The sequence below is a fragment of the Oculina patagonica genome, chromosome 3 (genome assembly GCF_052425735.1).
Source record: "Oculina patagonica isolate OP01 chromosome 3, crgOcupat, whole genome shotgun sequence".
Classification (NCBI taxonomy): Eukaryota; Metazoa; Cnidaria; class Anthozoa; order Scleractinia; family Oculinidae; genus Oculina; species Oculina patagonica.
Window position 1 is genome coordinate 1,949,682 of NC_135760.1, and position 17,691 is coordinate 1,967,372.

General features: G+C 39.5%; 3 protein-coding genes and 1 pseudogene across 4 annotated transcripts in view; all 4 read left to right on the forward strand.

Annotated features, from left to right (window-relative positions):
• The window catches only part of LOC144646068 (E3 ubiquitin-protein ligase TRIM71-like), a 65,045-nt gene extending 58,393 nt beyond the window's left edge, over window positions 1-6,652 (forward strand). The window contains exon 2 of the mRNA XM_078505594.1: window positions 5,950-6,652. The gene's annotated coding sequence lies outside the window, so the exon portion shown is untranslated. The remainder of the gene's footprint in view (window positions 1-5,949) is intronic.
• On the forward strand, window positions 3,656-6,652 carry LOC144646070 (E3 ubiquitin-protein ligase TRIM45-like). The gene is made up of 2 exons (XM_078505596.1): window positions 3,656-6,544; window positions 6,587-6,652. The coding sequence occupies exon 1, from the start codon at window positions 3,688-3,690 to the stop codon at window positions 5,944-5,946; it is 2,259 nt and encodes a 752-aa protein (XP_078361722.1). The 5' UTR covers window positions 3,656-3,687; the 3' UTR covers window positions 5,947-6,544; window positions 6,587-6,652.
• Window positions 6,653-8,323: 1,671 nt separating this feature from the next.
• Window positions 8,324-17,649, forward strand: LOC144646067 (E3 ubiquitin-protein ligase TRIM45-like; annotated as a pseudogene). Its single transcript, XR_013569358.1, has 2 exons — window positions 8,324-11,147; window positions 17,574-17,649. The product of XR_013569358.1 is annotated as an E3 ubiquitin-protein ligase TRIM45-like (transcript).
• Window positions 14,722-17,223, forward strand: LOC144646072 (E3 ubiquitin-protein ligase TRIM71-like). Its single transcript, XM_078505598.1, has one exon. It carries the CDS (start codon window positions 14,797-14,799, stop codon window positions 17,050-17,052), a length of 2,256 nt encoding a protein of 751 aa, XP_078361724.1. The 5' UTR covers window positions 14,722-14,796; the 3' UTR covers window positions 17,053-17,223.
• Window positions 17,650-17,691: the final 42 nt, after the last annotated feature.

Genomic DNA, 17,691 nt, shown 5'->3' on the forward strand with positions numbered 1-17,691 from the left:
TGTTTTTCCAAAAACTGAGTTATTCATTAGCTTGTAAAAGTTCTTTTCAAAGACGCTTTTCGCTTCTTTTCGGAATTCTGTGTTCATCCGGATGTACGGCTCCATCCACGCCTCTTGTTCAAACTCTAAGACCCTGTGCACTTTTTTGAGTTTCATTCCCTGTTTTAAATAAAACTGCAAGTTTCGGTAATGCACGACATAATTGCTTTTGTCTTCAAGAGTTAAAACAAGCTTTTCAGTGTTTGGTGGGACCAAATCAAGATTTTTTATTATTTTCTTTTGGTAAGGTGAAAACATTTCTTTGTTTATTTTCTTTTTCTCTGGCGCTAATGGATAGCTGTTTTGGGCGTCATGCAGCTCTTTCGGATATTCTAAGTCCACCTCTAAAATCCATCCAGCTTTTGCAAACTCTTTTTTTGTCATTATTTCTTTTTCTGTTGGCATAACCTTTTTCCATCTGAAACCACTTTTTGGGAGCGGCTTGCTCATTGCCCACCCGTAAAGGTTATTCGCATCGAGGTACGTTATGTATTTTTTTGGCTGGCTCGGGTCAAATCCCTCAACATAAGGGTTGTTCGCCTTTGCATATCTCTTGCTTACCATCGAAATTCCGCCTCTTATTCCCCTTTCGACAAAAAGATGCATTTCATAGTCTGTAAGTAACTCAAGCTCCACCCCTGTCTTTTTCAAAAGTGCGTCCCAAGAAAGGCCTGGCGTCGTGTAATAATTCGCGGGATCCAACCCGTACTTCTCAAGACAAATTTTTCGGAAGTTTTCAAATACGTCGGCTAACAGGGTCACGTCTGTCTTAACGTACAAATCGTGGAAGTCGCCCAGGGTCTGGCAGCCAAAGGTTTTCCACACTTTTTGCGCATGTTCATACTCTTTATCTGTTATGTGCTCGTCGTTAAGTTTGCTGTAAAACTTTTCTTTTTCTGGCAAACTTGTTTCTTTAAATCTTCCCCATGAGTCCATGTATTCGTAAGGATAGATTCCCTTTTTGCAAAGAAGTTCAAAACATTCTTCGCTTTCTTCAAATTCTAAGTTATCCTTTGTTATATTTAATGACTCCTTTGGTGTCTCTTCTACAAGTTTTTCAAGCTTCCCAGGTAAAAAGTTCAAGCTGTCAATAAACCTTAAACCCCCCAGTGAAAATGTGATGTATTTTTCCATGTTGTTTGCGACACATTTTACCTCTTTCTGTGCCTCTTTTGAAATCTTTGACATTGCCTGCATTAAATGGTGTGCATCATAACCCCTCAGGTTGTGAAATGCAACTGGTATTTGAACCTTTTTCGGATCTATTCGCATCATAAAGTTACAAATGTTGTGTGCGGCTCCTCGAAACTTGCCTGTTATGTGGCAATGGTCTTTTACCACATCCTTGTAGTTCGGCTGGATAAGCGGCTTGTGGCACGCTAAGCAGTTTTTTTGGTTTTTCGCTGCTAATTTGTGTGTTTCTTTTTCAAGCTTTTTTAGCTTATAATGGGTTTCGGTATCCAGGTTTTTTACCTCTTTTTCCTTTCTGTAATAACATTTTTTGTGCATCTGCCCAAAGTAATTAAGCTCCTTTTTGTTTCCAATCCAAACTGGCAAAGAGTCCAAAAAGTTTTGTTTTATTAGCGTTTCTTCGCAAATGTGGCAATTGGTTGCATTTTTAAAGTTTACCCAGTCTTTTGCCGTCATCACAAGGGGTTTTTGCTTTGACAATTCATATCTTATTTTCTTTTCTTCACTTAAAAGACAGTTCAAGAATACTTCAACGGAGTTTTCTCCTCTGTACACAAATGTTTTTTCGTGTTTACCATCACTTCTTACAACTGTGTAAGCAAATCCGCATGCCTCGTGCTGTTCTGTTTTGTCTGTGTAACTCGGCTTCATGTCTTTTACTTCTTCACCAAGGTCTTTTCTTATCTGGCGCTCCTCGGGCGTTTCGCGTTTACACCCTTCTATCGGCCTTAGCAATGCCTCAAAGTCGGCGTAAATCGTATAAGGCGCTTTCATTTGTTTTTGGTAGTTTTTAAAAGAAAGAGTGTTTTTCCCCTTCTCCGGCATTTCAATCCTTGTTGGCCTGCCTTTAGCGCCATTGCAATATTTTTTGTGCTTTTCGAGCAAGTCTTCTCTTGTAAAACCTGTCAAGCACATCATGCAAAAGTGTTTTTTATGCTGATCTCCAGTTTGGTCATGTAACAAAGCACTTACTCTTTTTATAAAACAGTAGTGCTGTGTTAATCCTGACTCAATCAACATAAGGTTTATACGGGAAATGCTATTTTCTTTTTCGCTTAATCTTAAAGGTATCACACAGTCGTCTTCCCATCCAAACACATTTATTGCAAGGTCCCTGTTTTGCGCCTCAAGCCTGTCAATCTGCTTTAGTGGAGTTGGAAAATCGATTCCATTGTAGTTTATTCCGTCGTCAACTGGGTATCTGCTTGTTCTTTGTGGATTTTTCCCATCTCTTGGAGGAAATAATGCAGCTCTCAAAGCCCATTTTAGGCATTGGTTATCTCTGTTTTGCGGGTTAATAATTGCTTTCTTGTTTGCCAACTTTGGGGGCAAAGGCAAATAAGTTCCTCCTCTCAATGGCTGATAACGCGCAACGTTGATGTACGCCATTTCTATTCTTTCAATTTTCCACCCCGAGCCCTTCTCTGACCAAGCCTCAATTTCTCCCTTTGCTTTTTCGATAAATCTGTCAAACTCTTTTTCGATTTCTTCTTTGGTGTTTTTTGAAAACACGTGCGGTTCTCTTTCACTGAAATAGTGGTTCATGTGTTGCGTAACTCCGTCTCTTTGTATCGAAAATTTAACTTCAAGTCCAAAGCTTGCTTTTAAGCTTCGTAAGTCATCAATTTCGCTTACTAAAAGATCATAAAACTTTTTCTTGTTTTTTCTTGCAAAAATGTAAAGATCTTTGTTGTTTGTGTCAGTTTCGGGTATGTCCATTTTCCATACTCTAAGCCATTCGTTAAAATCGGTGTGGGCGAGTGAAAAAGACAAATTTCTTTGGGGGTTTCTTTGAAATTCACGGAGGTTTTCCTCCATCATAGCTTGCAAAACTTCTGACGAATATCTTGCGGCAGCCATTTTTCGGTGTATATACCTTAAAAATATTTGTTCAATTGATATTTATTCCTAGCACAGGGTTGGCCTTGCGAGCCCCGCACACAAGAGGGCTGGCCTTGCGGGCCCCACACACATGAGAGTTTTGGCATTGCGACCCCCGCACACATGAGAGTTACCGGTTGTGGACACAACTTGCAAAAAATAGCGAGGCGAGACTGGCGAGCCAGCGAGCCAGGCGAGCCCGAGCGGTTTTTTTGCAAGTTGTGCCACAACCGGTAACTCTCATGTGTGTGCAAGGATCTGCAATCGAAAGAAGTGGTTGACCTCTGTACTACGAAGAGAGAAAGAGATAAGAAAAGACGCAGACAGATACAAAGAGGCTATTGAATGACTTTGAGTTTCGCAATATTTGTAGCTACATAGGTCACGCTATTATGATCACGATTCTCAGAAATCTTGGCGGTCAGTCTGTAAACAATTCTTAGAAGTCAGACAATAGATCACACCTATCGTGATTGGTTAATTCAATTAGTCTTATAAATAAAATAACTGATCACAAGACTCCATTGTCGAAGGCGTTATCAAATCCACTGAAACCCTCTGTTTTTCGCTTTAATCATGGATAGCAAAACCTTGCTAAACAATCTTCACGAAGAAGTTTCCTGTTCTGTGTGCATGACCACGTTTACGGAACCGAAACAACTGCCATGTTTACACAGCTTTTGCCTTCACTGCTTGGAAGGTATTCTACGAACGAGTGGCCGCCGTGATATCATTAATTGCCCAGAATGCAGAAGAGAAAGTAGAGTCCCTGCAAGTGGAAACCTAAACGACTTGCCGACCAACTTTCGAATTAACAGTCTGCTGGATGTGTTAGCTATCAAAGAGTGCAGTACAACTGGTGTGAAATGTGGAAATTGCGACAAGAAAAGCGCACAGAGTTTGTATTGCTTCCAGTGTTCTTCTTTCTGGTGTGATTTTTGCATTACTGGGCACAACATAATCCGCTCAAACAGTGAGCATAGGGTGTTGGCGCTAAAAGACTTTGAAGATGAAGACATCGAGAACGTTTTAAAGCGACCAGCATTTTGCCCAGCCCCAGGCCACGAAAAGAAAGAGCTTGAATTCTTCTGTAAGATCTGTGAAGTTGCCATTTGCAACGCTTGTGCCTTGACAGATCACGAAGGTCACGCTAAGATGCTTCTGGAAAAAGCTGCAAACGAACGAAAGTTACAAATAAATTCTACGATTGAATTACAAAAGGAAAAAGTGCAACAGAAGAGAAACAAAATCACCAAACTTGACAAAAACTGCACTCACATTGAAGCTCAAGCCGCTGCCGTGAAACGAAACGTACACAGAGTTGCTGAAAGTTTGACTGCAGCTATCGAAGCGAAGAAGAAGGAAATATTGAACGAAGTTGACAACCAAGTAAAAGAATCTGTCGAGCGTCTGCGATCTCAGCAATGCGAGGTGGTCAACCAAGTCAAACTGATCGAGACAGGGATTGAAAAAACTGAAACAATTCTCAAACGAAGCACAAGCGCTGAGATTGTACGCTTAGATAACAAGTCGTCATTAAACACAATCTTTCAAGATGAAGTCAGCGATGAAGAAAAACAAGTCGACCGTGACTTCGAAGGCCTTCGTCGATTCACCTTCGTAGAAAATGAAACATTATTGGACAAAATAAACGCTGAAGGAATCGGCTCATTCAAAACCTTTGTCAGCAAGACTAGTGCACATCAATCAAGTGCTGAAGGAAAAGGAATCAGTGAGGCGACTGTTGGACTTGAAACACACTTCATTATGACAACAAGAAATGCTCAAGGAGAACAATGTTACGAAGAGCGTGACTCGGTAACAGTGCAAATCAGAAATCAACAAGGCCATGACTGTGCGACGACAGCGCGAGTCCAAGATAACAGGGATGGCAGCTACGAGATCAGCTATTTTGCCAAAGAAACCGGAAAATGCGACGTGTCAGTGAAGGTAAATAGTGAACATGTATGTGGTAGCCCTTTCGCCGTTCAGGTGAAACCCAGACAGTTCAGACCTGTGCTTTCTTTCGGCCAAAGAGGATCGGGTGTTGGAATGCTAAACGGCCCTTGTGGAGTAGCAGTGAGCGAACGAAATGAGATAACTGTGACTGAGATTGGTAACCACAGGGTTTCAGTATTCAGTAGTGATGGGACCCACTTAAGATCGTTCGGTAGAAAGGGCGATCAGCAGGGAGAGTTTGACTATCCTGCTGGAATAGCTTTTGATAACAATGGGAATATTATAGTGGTAGACGGTAATAACCACCGAGTCCAAGTTTTTAGTGAGCAGGGTGAGTACCTGAACCAGTTTGGTGGCCAAGGAAGTCTTGATCACCAGCTTAACAATCCTCGTGGTGTATCTGTAGACAGTGATGGGAATTTTGTTGTTGCTGATTCAAGTAACAAACGAGTTAAGATATTTTCTTCTAGTGGCGGGTTTTTACGGAAAATTGGCGGAGATGGCTGTTTCAATTTCCCCTATCACTGTGTCGAATATGAAAAATATCTTATAGTGTCAGACAGGGAAGACAATTGTATCAAGGTGTTTGATACAAATGGGCAGTTTCTGTACAAATTTGGGAAAAAAGGGAAGGGGGATGGGAAGTTCAATGATCCTCGATGCTTGTCAGTTAACAAGGCAGGACAACTGATGGTCTGTGACGAAGATAATCACCGGGTTCAGGTGTTCGAACTGAGTGGAAAGTTTCTAACAAAGTTTGGAACAAAAGGGAGCGGGATAGGAGAGTTTTATTGCCCACGCCCTACAGCAGTTCTTAGTAATGGTAGAATAGTTGTGGCTGATATCCTTAATCATCGAATCCAGATTTTTGAGTAGATAGATATCCACTCACCTGTGACGTAAGAAGAATCAATCCCCTTATGTTTTTAACGTTTGCTATAAGTTAACTTTAGAACATTGTTTTAAAATATTTTTCAACTTGCAAGCCGTTTTGTCGAGGCCATTTTAATCTTTAATGAGTTAAAAATTATAAAACGTCGCAACAAAAATAGCTAGCAAATTTATTGGATTTGTAGGTATTGTTTTTATTATTTTTTTCTTTTTTGAAAGTGTCATGACTGAAACTAAGATTGTTTTAAATTTAAATTTCAGGTGGTTCTAAACTGTTATAATACACAACTAACAGTAGTTTGATTACTTATGAGTATGCGCAATTTATTGTAGTTTATTAAGCAGGCATTTTAACGTCGAATTTGTTGTGTGTATGTATTACACAAAGAAATTGTGTGACAGTGGTATTAGTTGTCAACAACTGTACTACTATTAGACTTATTACTATTCGTAATTTAGATTACTTATCTTAGAAAGGCTGACTTAACTGTGTAATTTGTAGCTGAATTAAGTTTAGTGCACATTTCTTTAACGAAGATCATTTTAGTTATGAATTTGATGTAAATAAGCAGTTTTGTATGTTGTGTGACATTAATAATTTTGTGTGACAATTTTCTTGGGAAAGGGTGACAATTGCTTGTAAGGTTAAAGGTAGATAATTGTAAATAAACTGAACCACTTTTTTCTCAAACTTGTGATATTTAATCTTGATCATAACGGGACGAGTTTAAATGATGACTGATGTATTTGGTTGTCTTACTGGGCGATTCTCAAACAACATATGACCTGATAGAATTATAATCTATTAAACAGAAAAACAAACACAAGTGTTCTTTTCCCAAACGTGGAATTTCCTTTGGAAGAATATTTGAACTCTCTGAATCATGGAGTTTCATTAGATAAGTAAAAGTTCTCCGCGCCGATGTTCTTAGACCTTCTTAGCTGCTAGCTGTGCTTGATTCGCAATACAGCTAGTAGAGATGAAAAGTGGTACAATGTATTTGACTTCATTGGGAAGCAATAACTATCTTCACTTCATTCCAAATTGTAGATATGGCATTGTAAATTGGAATAGCACTGCCAAGGTCTCTTTAAGCTAGCGCTAGGATTTCCCAATCTTGCTGTTTTGTAGTCCCTGGCTTTTCAATCATCACATAGACCCTTTTTTCCACTCCCTCCCCCCCCCCCCCCTCGGTTTCCTCAGAGGCAATTCTCCTTACTGTTTTTTGTTCATTTCTTTTGATGTTAGTTCTGAGAATTAAGTGGTTCATCAGGAGACAGTATCACCTTGTTGATTATTGTTTTTATTCTCACCACCTGTCTGATTGAAAATTGATGTTGATCACTTTTGTAATTAAAAGGCCGATCTACTAAGAAGGCACGGCCTCGGCAGAATTAAATTGTTTGTCTAACTTTTCGAAATCGACTTAAAATTTTACACTTAGCTTTTCCTGTGAACATAAGATGTGAACTAAACAAGTCGAACCAAACTGGTTCACCCTATAAAGTGCTAATCGTCACAAGCTAATGATCCAAACATTTTGCAGCGTAATTTTCGATTTGAATATTATTCTTTCTTCCATCAGTCTTGCATCAACCCCAAATCTTTACTGGCTGTGCATTTGATCAAACTAATCACGATCTAGCGCCGGTGAGACCTTACATCTGAGCTGACCATGTGTAAGGTAATCTTTGTTCGCTTTTTTATTCATGATTATGAGCTCCACCATTTGAAGTAAAAGTCAAACATAAATGAATAGAAGGGAGAGAACAACATAGCACGGAGTTTTCATAACTGCAAATTTCGCGTTAAAATTACATTGTTTAGCTGCCATATTTCTGCACCAGTTGAAATTGTTTAGTTTGTCTTTCAGCGAATTGTTCTGTTTCTGATCGAGTGTCCGACGCTTTGCCCGTTTCCCGGTAACTTTCTCATAGTACTGGCCAAAAGCCCTCTCCCCTAGGGTTATTTGCGGTTTTGTTTGCTCGGTCCTGTCACGGCTTTCTTTCGTTTAAACCGTTAAAACGAATAGGCAACGAGCTATAAATTCATGTAATGGCGATCGAATATTCTCGGCTTGTTTATCGGGAATTTTTTTCTAGAGAAAATTATATTTATCCGTCCTAAAACACTCCTTGGGTCTCCTTGCTGGTCTTAGATACTTTGCTACATGTCTGTACTGAACAGCAAGGACCGGAAAGAAGTGGTTGACCTCTGTACTACGAAGAGACGAAGTGAGAGAAAGAGATAAAGACAGACTGACAGAGAGGCTATTGAATGTCTTTAAGTTTCGCAATCTTTGTAGCTACATAGGTCACGCTATTATGATCAAGATTCTTAGAAATCTTGGCGGTCAGTCTGTAAACAATTCTTAGAAGTCAGACAATAGATCAAACCTATCGTGATTGGTTAATGCTATCAGTCTGATAAATACATGTATCTGATCACAAGACTCCATTGTCGAAGGCGTTTTCAAATCCAAACCCTCTGTTTTTCGCGTTTAATCATGGATATAAAAACCTTGCTAAACAATCTTCACGAAGAAGTATCCTGTTCTGTGTGCATGACCACGTTCACGGAACCAAAACAACTGCCATGTTTGCACAGCTTTTGCCTTCACTGTTTGGAAGGTATTCTACGAACGAGTGGCCGCCGTGATATCATAAATTGCCCAGAATGCAGGAGAGAAAGTAGAGTCCCTGCAAGTGGAAACCTGAACGACTTGCCGACCAACTTTCGAATCAACAGTTTGTTAGATGTGTTGGCTATTAAAGAGTGCAGTACAACTGGTGTGAAATGTGGAAATTGCGACAAGAAAAGCGCCCAGAGTTTGTACTGCTTCCAGTGCTTTTCTTTCTGGTGTGATTTTTGCATCACTGGGCACAACATAATCCGGACCAATGCCGGGCACAGGGTGTTGGCGCTAAAAGACTTTGAAGATCAAGACATCGAGGACGTTTTAAAGCGACCAGCATTTTGCCAACAGAAGCACCACGAACAAGAAGAGTTAAAGTTCTTTTGTAAGGACTGTGAGGTCGCCGTTTGCAATTCCTGTGTTGCAACTATTCATGAAGGTCACGCCAAGATACACTTGGAAGAAGCTGCAAATGAACGAAAGTTACAAATAAATTCTACGATTGAATTACAAAAGGAAAAAGTGCAACAGAAGAGAAACAAAATCACTGAACTTGACGAAAACTGCATTCACATTGAAGCTCAAGCCGCTGCCGTGAAACGAGACGTGCACAGGGTTGCTGAAAGTTTGACTGCAGCTATCGAAGCGAAGAAGAAGGAAATATTGAAGGAAGTTGACAACCAAGTAAAAGAATCTGTCGAGCGTCTGCGAACTCAACAGTGCGAGATGGACAACCAAGTCAAACTGATCGAGAAAGGGATTGAAAAAACTGAAACAATTCTCAAACGCAGCACAAGCGCTGAGATTGTACGCTTAGATAGCAAGTCGTCATTAAACGTAATCTTTCAAGAAGAGGTCAGCGATGAAGAACAACAAGTCGACCGTGACTTTGAAGGCCTTCGTCGATTCATATTCGCAGAAAACGAAACATTATTGGACAAAATAAACGCTGAAGGAATCGGTTCATTCAAAACCTTTGTCAGCAAGACTTGTGCGCAGCAATCAAGTGCTGAAGGAAAAGGAATCAGTGAAGCAACTGCTGGACTTGAAACACACTTCATTTTGACAACAAGAAATGCTCAAGGAGAACAATGTTACGAAGAGCGTGACTCAGTAACAGTGCAAATCACAAATCAACAAGGCCGTGAGTGTGCGACGAAAGCGCGAGTCCAAGATAACAGGGATGGCACCTACAAGTTCAGCTATTTTGCCAAAGAAACCGAAAAATGCGACGTTTCAGTCAAGGTAAATAGTGAACATGCATGTGGCAGCCCTTTCGCCGTTCAGGTGAAACCCAGACAGTTCAGACCTGTGCTTTCTTTCGAGGATCGGCTGTTGGAATGCTAAACGGCCTTTGCAATTGGGGAGTGGCAGTGAGCGAACAAAATGAGATTACTGTGACTGAGACTGATAACCACAGGGTTTCAGTATTCAGTAGTGATGGGACCCACTTAAGATCGTTCGGTAGAAAGGGTAATAAGCAGGGAGAATTTAACTATCCTGCTGGGATAGCTTTTGATAACAATGGGAATATTATAGTAGTAGACAGTGATAACCACCGAGTCCAAGTTTTTAGTGAGCAGGGTGAGTACCTGAACCAGTTTGGTGAACAAGGAAGTCTTGATCACCAGCTTGAGGATCCTTTTGGTGTATCTGTTGATAGTGATGGGAATATTATTGTTGCTGATTCAGGTAACAAACTAATCAAGATTTTTTCTCCTAGTGGCCAGTTTTTACGTAAATTTGGCAGAGAGGGCTCTTTTAACAAACCCATTCACTGTGTTGAATATGAAAAATATCTTATAGTGTCAGACAGGGATGACCATTGTATCAAGGTGTTTGATACAAATGGGCATTTTCTGTACAAATTTGGAAAGGAGGGGGAGAGGGATGGGGAATTCAATAAACCTCGTTGCTTGTCAGTTAACAAGGCAGGACACCTGATGGTCTGTGATTCATGGAATCACAGGGTTCAGGTGTTCGAACTGAGTGGAAAGTTTGTAACAAAGTTTGGATCAAAAGGGAGCGGGATAGGAGAGTTTAATAATCCACGCTTTACAGCAGTTCTTAGTGATGGTAGGATAGTTGTTACTAACGTCTGGAACAATCGGATCCAGATATTCGAGTAGATATGTTATTTACCCTCCTTTGACGTAGTATAAATAAATTAATTCCCTGATTTATCAACATATATTATGCAATCAGTTAAAATAAGAACAAAATGTTGAAGTATTTGGCCATTATGGTGAGGCCATATTATTTTATAGTAAGTTACAGGATAATAGGCATTCCTTTTATTATCTGTTTTTGCATGTGGCACATATTTTGTAAGTGCCATGGGGTTAAAACTGAAAACTGAGATTGTTTAAATTTAAATTTAAATGTCAGACGGCTCCAAGCCATTATATTACCTCACTAGCAGTAGACTGATTACTTGTAATGAATATTGAAGTTTACTAAGGCATGGCAGACATTGTACTGTTGAATTTGTTGTAAATAAATAGTAGGATATTTTTTGCCACTTAAATAAATTGTGTGACGGTGGTATTAGTTGTCAACAACTACTATTATTAGACTTATTTCTACTGATAATTTAGATTATTTGTCTCAGAAATGTAAATGCTGAATTGACTCTGTAACTTGTAACTGAAGTAAGTTTAGTGACTGTAAACATCTTTCACGAGAATCGTTTTAGTTTTGAAACTGATGTAAATAAGCAGATATTGTATGTTGCGTGACATTTTTAATAATCTGTGTGACAATTTTCTTGACAAAGCTGACACTTGCTTGTAAGGTTAAAAAGAAAACAAAATGTAAATAAACTGTAGCACTTTTTTCCCAAAATTGTTGTGATATTTAATCTTGATCATAACGGGAGGAGTTTAAATGATGACTTTTCTATTTGACTCTCTAACTGGGCGATTAAAACAACATAGAACGAATTTTAATAATCCATTGATGATCGCCAGCGTTAGATTTCAAAAACAAATAAGCAAACAAGCAAACAAACAAATATTCTTTTCCCCAAATGACCTGGAATTTCTTTTTGGTTACTATTTGTACTGACCAAAGTATGAAGCTAACAAAATATGTAATAGTTCTGCATGCGTATCAGTGTTTTTGAGCTGTGCTAGCTGCAAACAGATGATTCGAAACGTAACTCGGATGGGTCTCGGATCCTTGTATATTGTGCGTTCCACCTTTTCTCTTCTCTGTTGTACTCCTACGTGGCTTCGATTAGTTTCATTTCCTTTCCTTCCTTTATTGTGAAGTCTTTGCCTCCTTACGAGCATTTTTTGCACCTGCATCCTCCGCAGAGGGGCGTAAATTCAATCCCAAGGTTCGTGGTTGGATTTTTTAGCAAGAGAAGATGTCCTGAACTTTGTTCGTTTTGTGGGTGGTAATCGACTTACTCGTAACCGATTAACACGACCGTTCCTGGTGGTTGCAATATGTCTTCTGTTGATATATTCTTGAATAACTTGATTACTCCATCTTATTTACTTGGAAACTTGTTGGTTTAACCACTGTACTGTTATCTGCGCTGATCTGTTTGCCCACTCCTTCTTTAGCTCGGAAGACAGTTTGCTTCCAATTTTTCCGCTGAATTGATTGTTGTGATTTTTTTTTTCTAGTTCAAGTCTCTTCAGGTCTTTGTATCCATTCTCTACTGTGAGTACTGTGCTAACAAATTCCTCCAATCTCTTGTTCTCGCCTTTCATGATGGGTCTTGGAATTGTATTAACGAGCCTCTCCCAGGGGTTTTAGATAACAAGGGAACACTAGGAAATATTTTTGGGGGAACAAGGGAACATGGACCTCCCCCCACCCCTCTGGAAGTGACTTATTAATAATGGCGTTGGCTACTTAACCCTTTCAGTGCTAAATTTCTCAAAAAACAGGGGTTTTTTTTACCATTAAACTGATTTTTTGGTGCTACGATCCTGAATTTCCCTTAACTTTGATTAAAAAGCACTTTTCCATAATGCAGCAAGATTTTGATGAGATTCTATGGAAAAATGTACAGAATTGTACTTTGGCGCATGGGCATAAGCCAAAATTTGGACTCTTTTTTTTGCGAAATTGTTTCCATTTTTTTTCTTGCTCCTTTCTTTTCGTTTTTCTCGGCGTTGTTATTTCCACTCCTTTCTACTGTATCCGTCCTTCCTTTATACAAAAAAAGTTTTGATAAAAACATTGGTAAACCTTGAACCTTTTGAAAAGAGGACCTCGATCTATTACAGGTGTTTTGGCCTGTTTAAGCACCGATTTTGCACCAAAAAGTGATTGACTTTTTCTCGATTAGCTCTGTTAGTATACGACCCATACGCAAAATAAATAGTTCTGTAAAAAGGTCAAACCTACATTGTAGCTCTATCAGATGCTTATCACCAAAATCTGCTGGCTTTCAAATTGATGACGTCACAAGTGGTTTATTGACTGCTCCTCCAAATGTCGACAAAAGTCGACTTTAGCACTGAAAGAGTTAAGCTGGGTCTCCGTATTTCTCGTCTAGTCATTTTCACGGCTCTTGAATATCATCCTCTACGCCTTTGACTGTATCCATTGTTTCCTTTCCGAGGCAGGAGCGCAGAATGTACCACGCGCTGTCTCTATTCACTGTAGCCATGGTTTGTTTTACTTAAGCTGAGAATATTTTCTAACTTATTCCGCCAGAAACGCATCACAACCGTGCAATTGTCTAAGCGAAGGGTACAATTGTGTTAGCATTGTTTTCGCGTATTGTCGCAGCCGGCCATAAAAGTTTCTATCTTTCCCATTGTCTCCTTGTAACATATTTGAATTCTTCGAATCCATTTGATTTCATTTTCTGTGGAAGCTTCATTTAGAATCTCAAGCATTTTGTCGTGCGCGCTCTTGCAGTCTGATAGCGCGAGCTCTTTATCCTTTTCAGCTTTGCGCAAAGCTATCACTGTGTTTCCGTTCTCTGCGTTCAATTCAACAGGTCGTAACATGTTTGAAAAGAGCTTCAAAGATTGCTTTCGAGGGCTTCTTTTTCATGATTGTCTGTTGGATGATCCTTTAAAACTCCTTTCCCCTTAGTTTAATTAGTGCGGTTCAATTCTTCTTGTTCCCTTTGTTCAAGTAATATATCAAACACGAGCGACAGTGTTTCATCCGTATATCCAAACACCGAGAAGAGAGTTGAAAATACGACGCGCAGCGAGGTGTTTGGATAGCCGATTGAACAAAAACTAAAGGGTAGCCGTTTCGTTTACCATAATTTCTTCCTCGGTAAGATACATTAAGTAAGTAACGTGCTTAGCTTCTACCGTAGACCAAGCAGCGGTAAGCTCGTCTAACTTGCCTTTAAGAATTTCGGTACCTTTTTTCCCAGCTATTTCCTTGAAGAATTCAATCTTTTCCCTCGTAAATCTTGCCTTTGCGCTTCTCCGTATCTTCAGGGCGTCTTCTCCCACCCTCGGATTTTGAATGTACTGCTAGTCGCAAGTCACCAAGATTTCAAATACTGTACGGTTTATTTAGACATTAAGATTCGGTTGTAGAGTCATAAACAGCTGTTTCATGCAAGCACTAGTTAGTGCACGCGACGAGACCGAAACGTGGTCTGGATATTTACTGGAATTTTGCATATTGTCCAAGAGGAAATGTTCAAGTTTGTATTTTTGCACGTGGTTTTCCTCTAAGGAGGCCTTTTTCTGTAACTTTACTTTTACTGTCTCATGTCTTTCAATTTAGTTTTGAAAATTCTTCAAAATTCAGCCTGGCTAAAAATACCTTGTTTCCACATGTCTGAAGAGAAAGAAAACGAAGAAATACACGTCTGTCATGTCGTTATATCTCATTAGAATTCAGCGCGTGCAGTAGCTCTCCACTTCTACCCATAGCACCTTTCGGTCTTGTCGTGTGCACTTTAGTGCATTTTTCCGACTTTTTACTTTTTACAGCTGTATTCGAAATCTATATACATAGATATCAACAGAAACATTTAATCAGTCGAGAAATGTTGGAGGACAAGATAAAACTTTGTGTCTCCTCAAATTCTGCGACTAGAAGTTCGCGTTAATGTTGCCACTAATTAGTTATTGTCACGTCATGTGATAAAATTATACGTCACGCATAATTTTGTGTGTTAGCGAAACAACAGTATCTGATAACAAGGCTCCATTGTTGAAAACGTTTTCAAATCCAAAGCCTCTGTTTTCCACTTTTAATAATGGATATACAAACCTTGCTAAACAATCTTCATGAACAAGTTTCTTGTTCTGTGTGCATGACCACCTTCACGGAACCAAAAACGCTGCCATGTTTACACAGCTTTTGTCTTCACTGCTTAGAAAGGATTTTACAAACGAGTGGCCGTCATGATATCATAACATGCCCAGAATGTGGCATAGAGAGTAGAGTCCCTACAAGTGGAAATCTAAGCCACTTGCCGACCAACTTTCGCATCAACAGTGTGCTGGATGTGTTGGCTATCAAAGAGTGCAGTACAACTGGTGTGAAATGTGGAAACTGCGACAAGAAAAGCGTACAGAGTTTGTACTGCTTCCAGTGTAGTTCTTTCTGGTGCGACAACTGTATCACCGCGCACAACATCATCCGAACTAACAAACAACACCGTGTGTTGGCGCTTAAAAAATTTAAAGATCAAGACTTTGAGGAAGTGTTGAAGCGACCAGCATTTTGCGGAACGCCAGGTCACGAAAGAAAAGAACTGGAATTCTTCTGTAAGACTTGTAAAGTTTCCATTTGCAACGCTTGTGCCTTGACAGATCACGAAGGTCACGCTAAGATGCTTCTGGGAAAAGCTGGAAATGAACGAAAGATACAAGTGCAATCTGTGATTGAAACGCACAGGACAAAAGCACAACAGAAGAGAAACAAAATCACCGAACTTGGCAAAAACTGCATTCACATTGAAGCTCGAGCCGCGTCCGTGAAACAAAACGTACAGGAGTTTGTTGACTTTCTGATGGCAGTTATCGAAGCGAAGAAGAGGGAAATATTGAATGAAGTTGACATCCAAGTAAAAGAATCTGTAGAGCGTCTGCGAACTCAACAGTGTGAGGTGGATAGCCAAGTGAAACTGATCGAGACAAGGATTGAAAAAACTGAAACAATTCTCAAACGAAGCACAAGCGCTGAGATTGTACACATAGATGAATCATCATTAAATGCAATCTTTCAAGAAAAAGCCAGTTATGAAGGAGAACAAGTCGACAGTGACCTTGAAAGCCTTCGTCGATTCGTTTACGTAGAAAACGAAACATTAATAGAGAAAGTCGTCGCTGAAGGAATCGGCTCATTCAAAACATTCCTCAGCAAAGCTTGTGCGCAAGAATCAAGAGCCGAAGGAAAAGGAATCAGTGAAGCGACTGTTGGACTTGAAGCAGAGTTGGTTTTGACAACAAGAAATGATGAAGGTGAACAATGTTACGAAGAGAGTGACTCGGTAACAGTGCAAATCAGAAATCAACATGGCTATGACTGTGCGACTGAAACGCGAGTCCAAGATTACAAGGATGGCACATACAAGATCAGCTATTTTGCCAAAGAGACCGGAGAATGCGACATATCGCTGAAGTTAAATAGTGAACATGCATGTGGCAGCCCTTTCGCCGTTCAGGTGAAACCCAGACAGTTCAGACCTGTGTTTTCTTTTGGACAACAAGGCTCGGCTGTTGGAATGCTTGACGGGCTTTGGGGAGTGGCAGTCAATGAACGAAATGACATTGCTGTGACTGAGACTGAAAACCATCGGGTTTCAGTATTCAGTAGTGATGGGACTCATTTACGATCGTTCGGTAGTGAGGGTGATAAACCGGGCGAATTTAACGACCCTGCTGGGATAGCTTTTAATAAGAATGGAAATATTATAGTAGCGGATAGTCGGAACCACCGTGTCCAAGTTTTTAGTGAGCAGGGTGAGTACCTGAACCAGTTTGGTGAACAAGGAAGTCTTGATTACCAGCTTCAGTGTCCTTATGGTTTATTTGTTGACGAAAACGGGAATGTTATTGTTGCTGATGCAGGCGACAAACTGATTAAGATCTTTTCCCCTAGTGGCCGATTTTTAAGTAAAATTGGCGGAGACGGCTCTTTCACCTTTCCCTATCACTGTGTGGAATATGAAAAATATCTTATAGTGTCAGACAGGGGAGACGATTGTATCAAGGTGTTTGATACAAATGGGCATTTTCTGTACAAATTTGGAAAGAAAAAGGAGGGGGACGGGGAGTTCAGTGAACCTCGTTGCTTGTCAGTTAACAAGGCAGGACACCTGATGGTCTGTGATTCATGGAATCATAGAATTCAGGTGTATGAACTGAGTGGAAAGTTTATAACAAAATTTGGAACAAAAGGGAGCGGGATGGGAGAGTTTAATGATCCACGCTCCACAGCAGTTCTTAGTGATGGTAGAATAGTTGTGACTGACTACTGGAACAATCGTATTCAGATTTTCAAGTAAATATAATACCCACTCCCTAGTTGTGTAATGTAAATCAATTGTCTGCAGCAATTAAATCGATTTTGAGCTTTCTTTTTACTTTAAGTCGTTTATTCGAGACAATGTTAGTCTATAGTAAGCACAGAATTACAAAAACCTGCAACAATAAAGCTGACAAATAAATGCGTGAGTATTTTTATTATTATTATTATTATTATTATTATTATTATTATTATTATTATTATTATTATTATTATTATTATTATCATTGTTTTGGCATGTAACATATTTTTCAGTGTCCAGGGGTAAAACAGCGATTGTTAAAATTTAATTTCAGATGTTTCACGGTAAGATTATATTTACCAGTGATAGATTAATTACTTGTTAGAAAATAACTCTTGGGCTGAACTGTTGTAAAATCAGTTTATCAGAATTGCTTCATTATTTTTTACGGAATTCATATTAAATTTTAATTAGCAGCCATTTGTAATACCTTTAATGGGATATGTTTTGTCACACAAGGAAAATGACGGTGGTATTAGTTGTCAACAACTGCTGTTATTAGACTTATTACCATTGGTAAATTAGATTACTTATCTCAAAAATGCTGACTCGACTGTTAACCTTGCATTTGAACTAAGTTACTGTAAGAAATTGTAC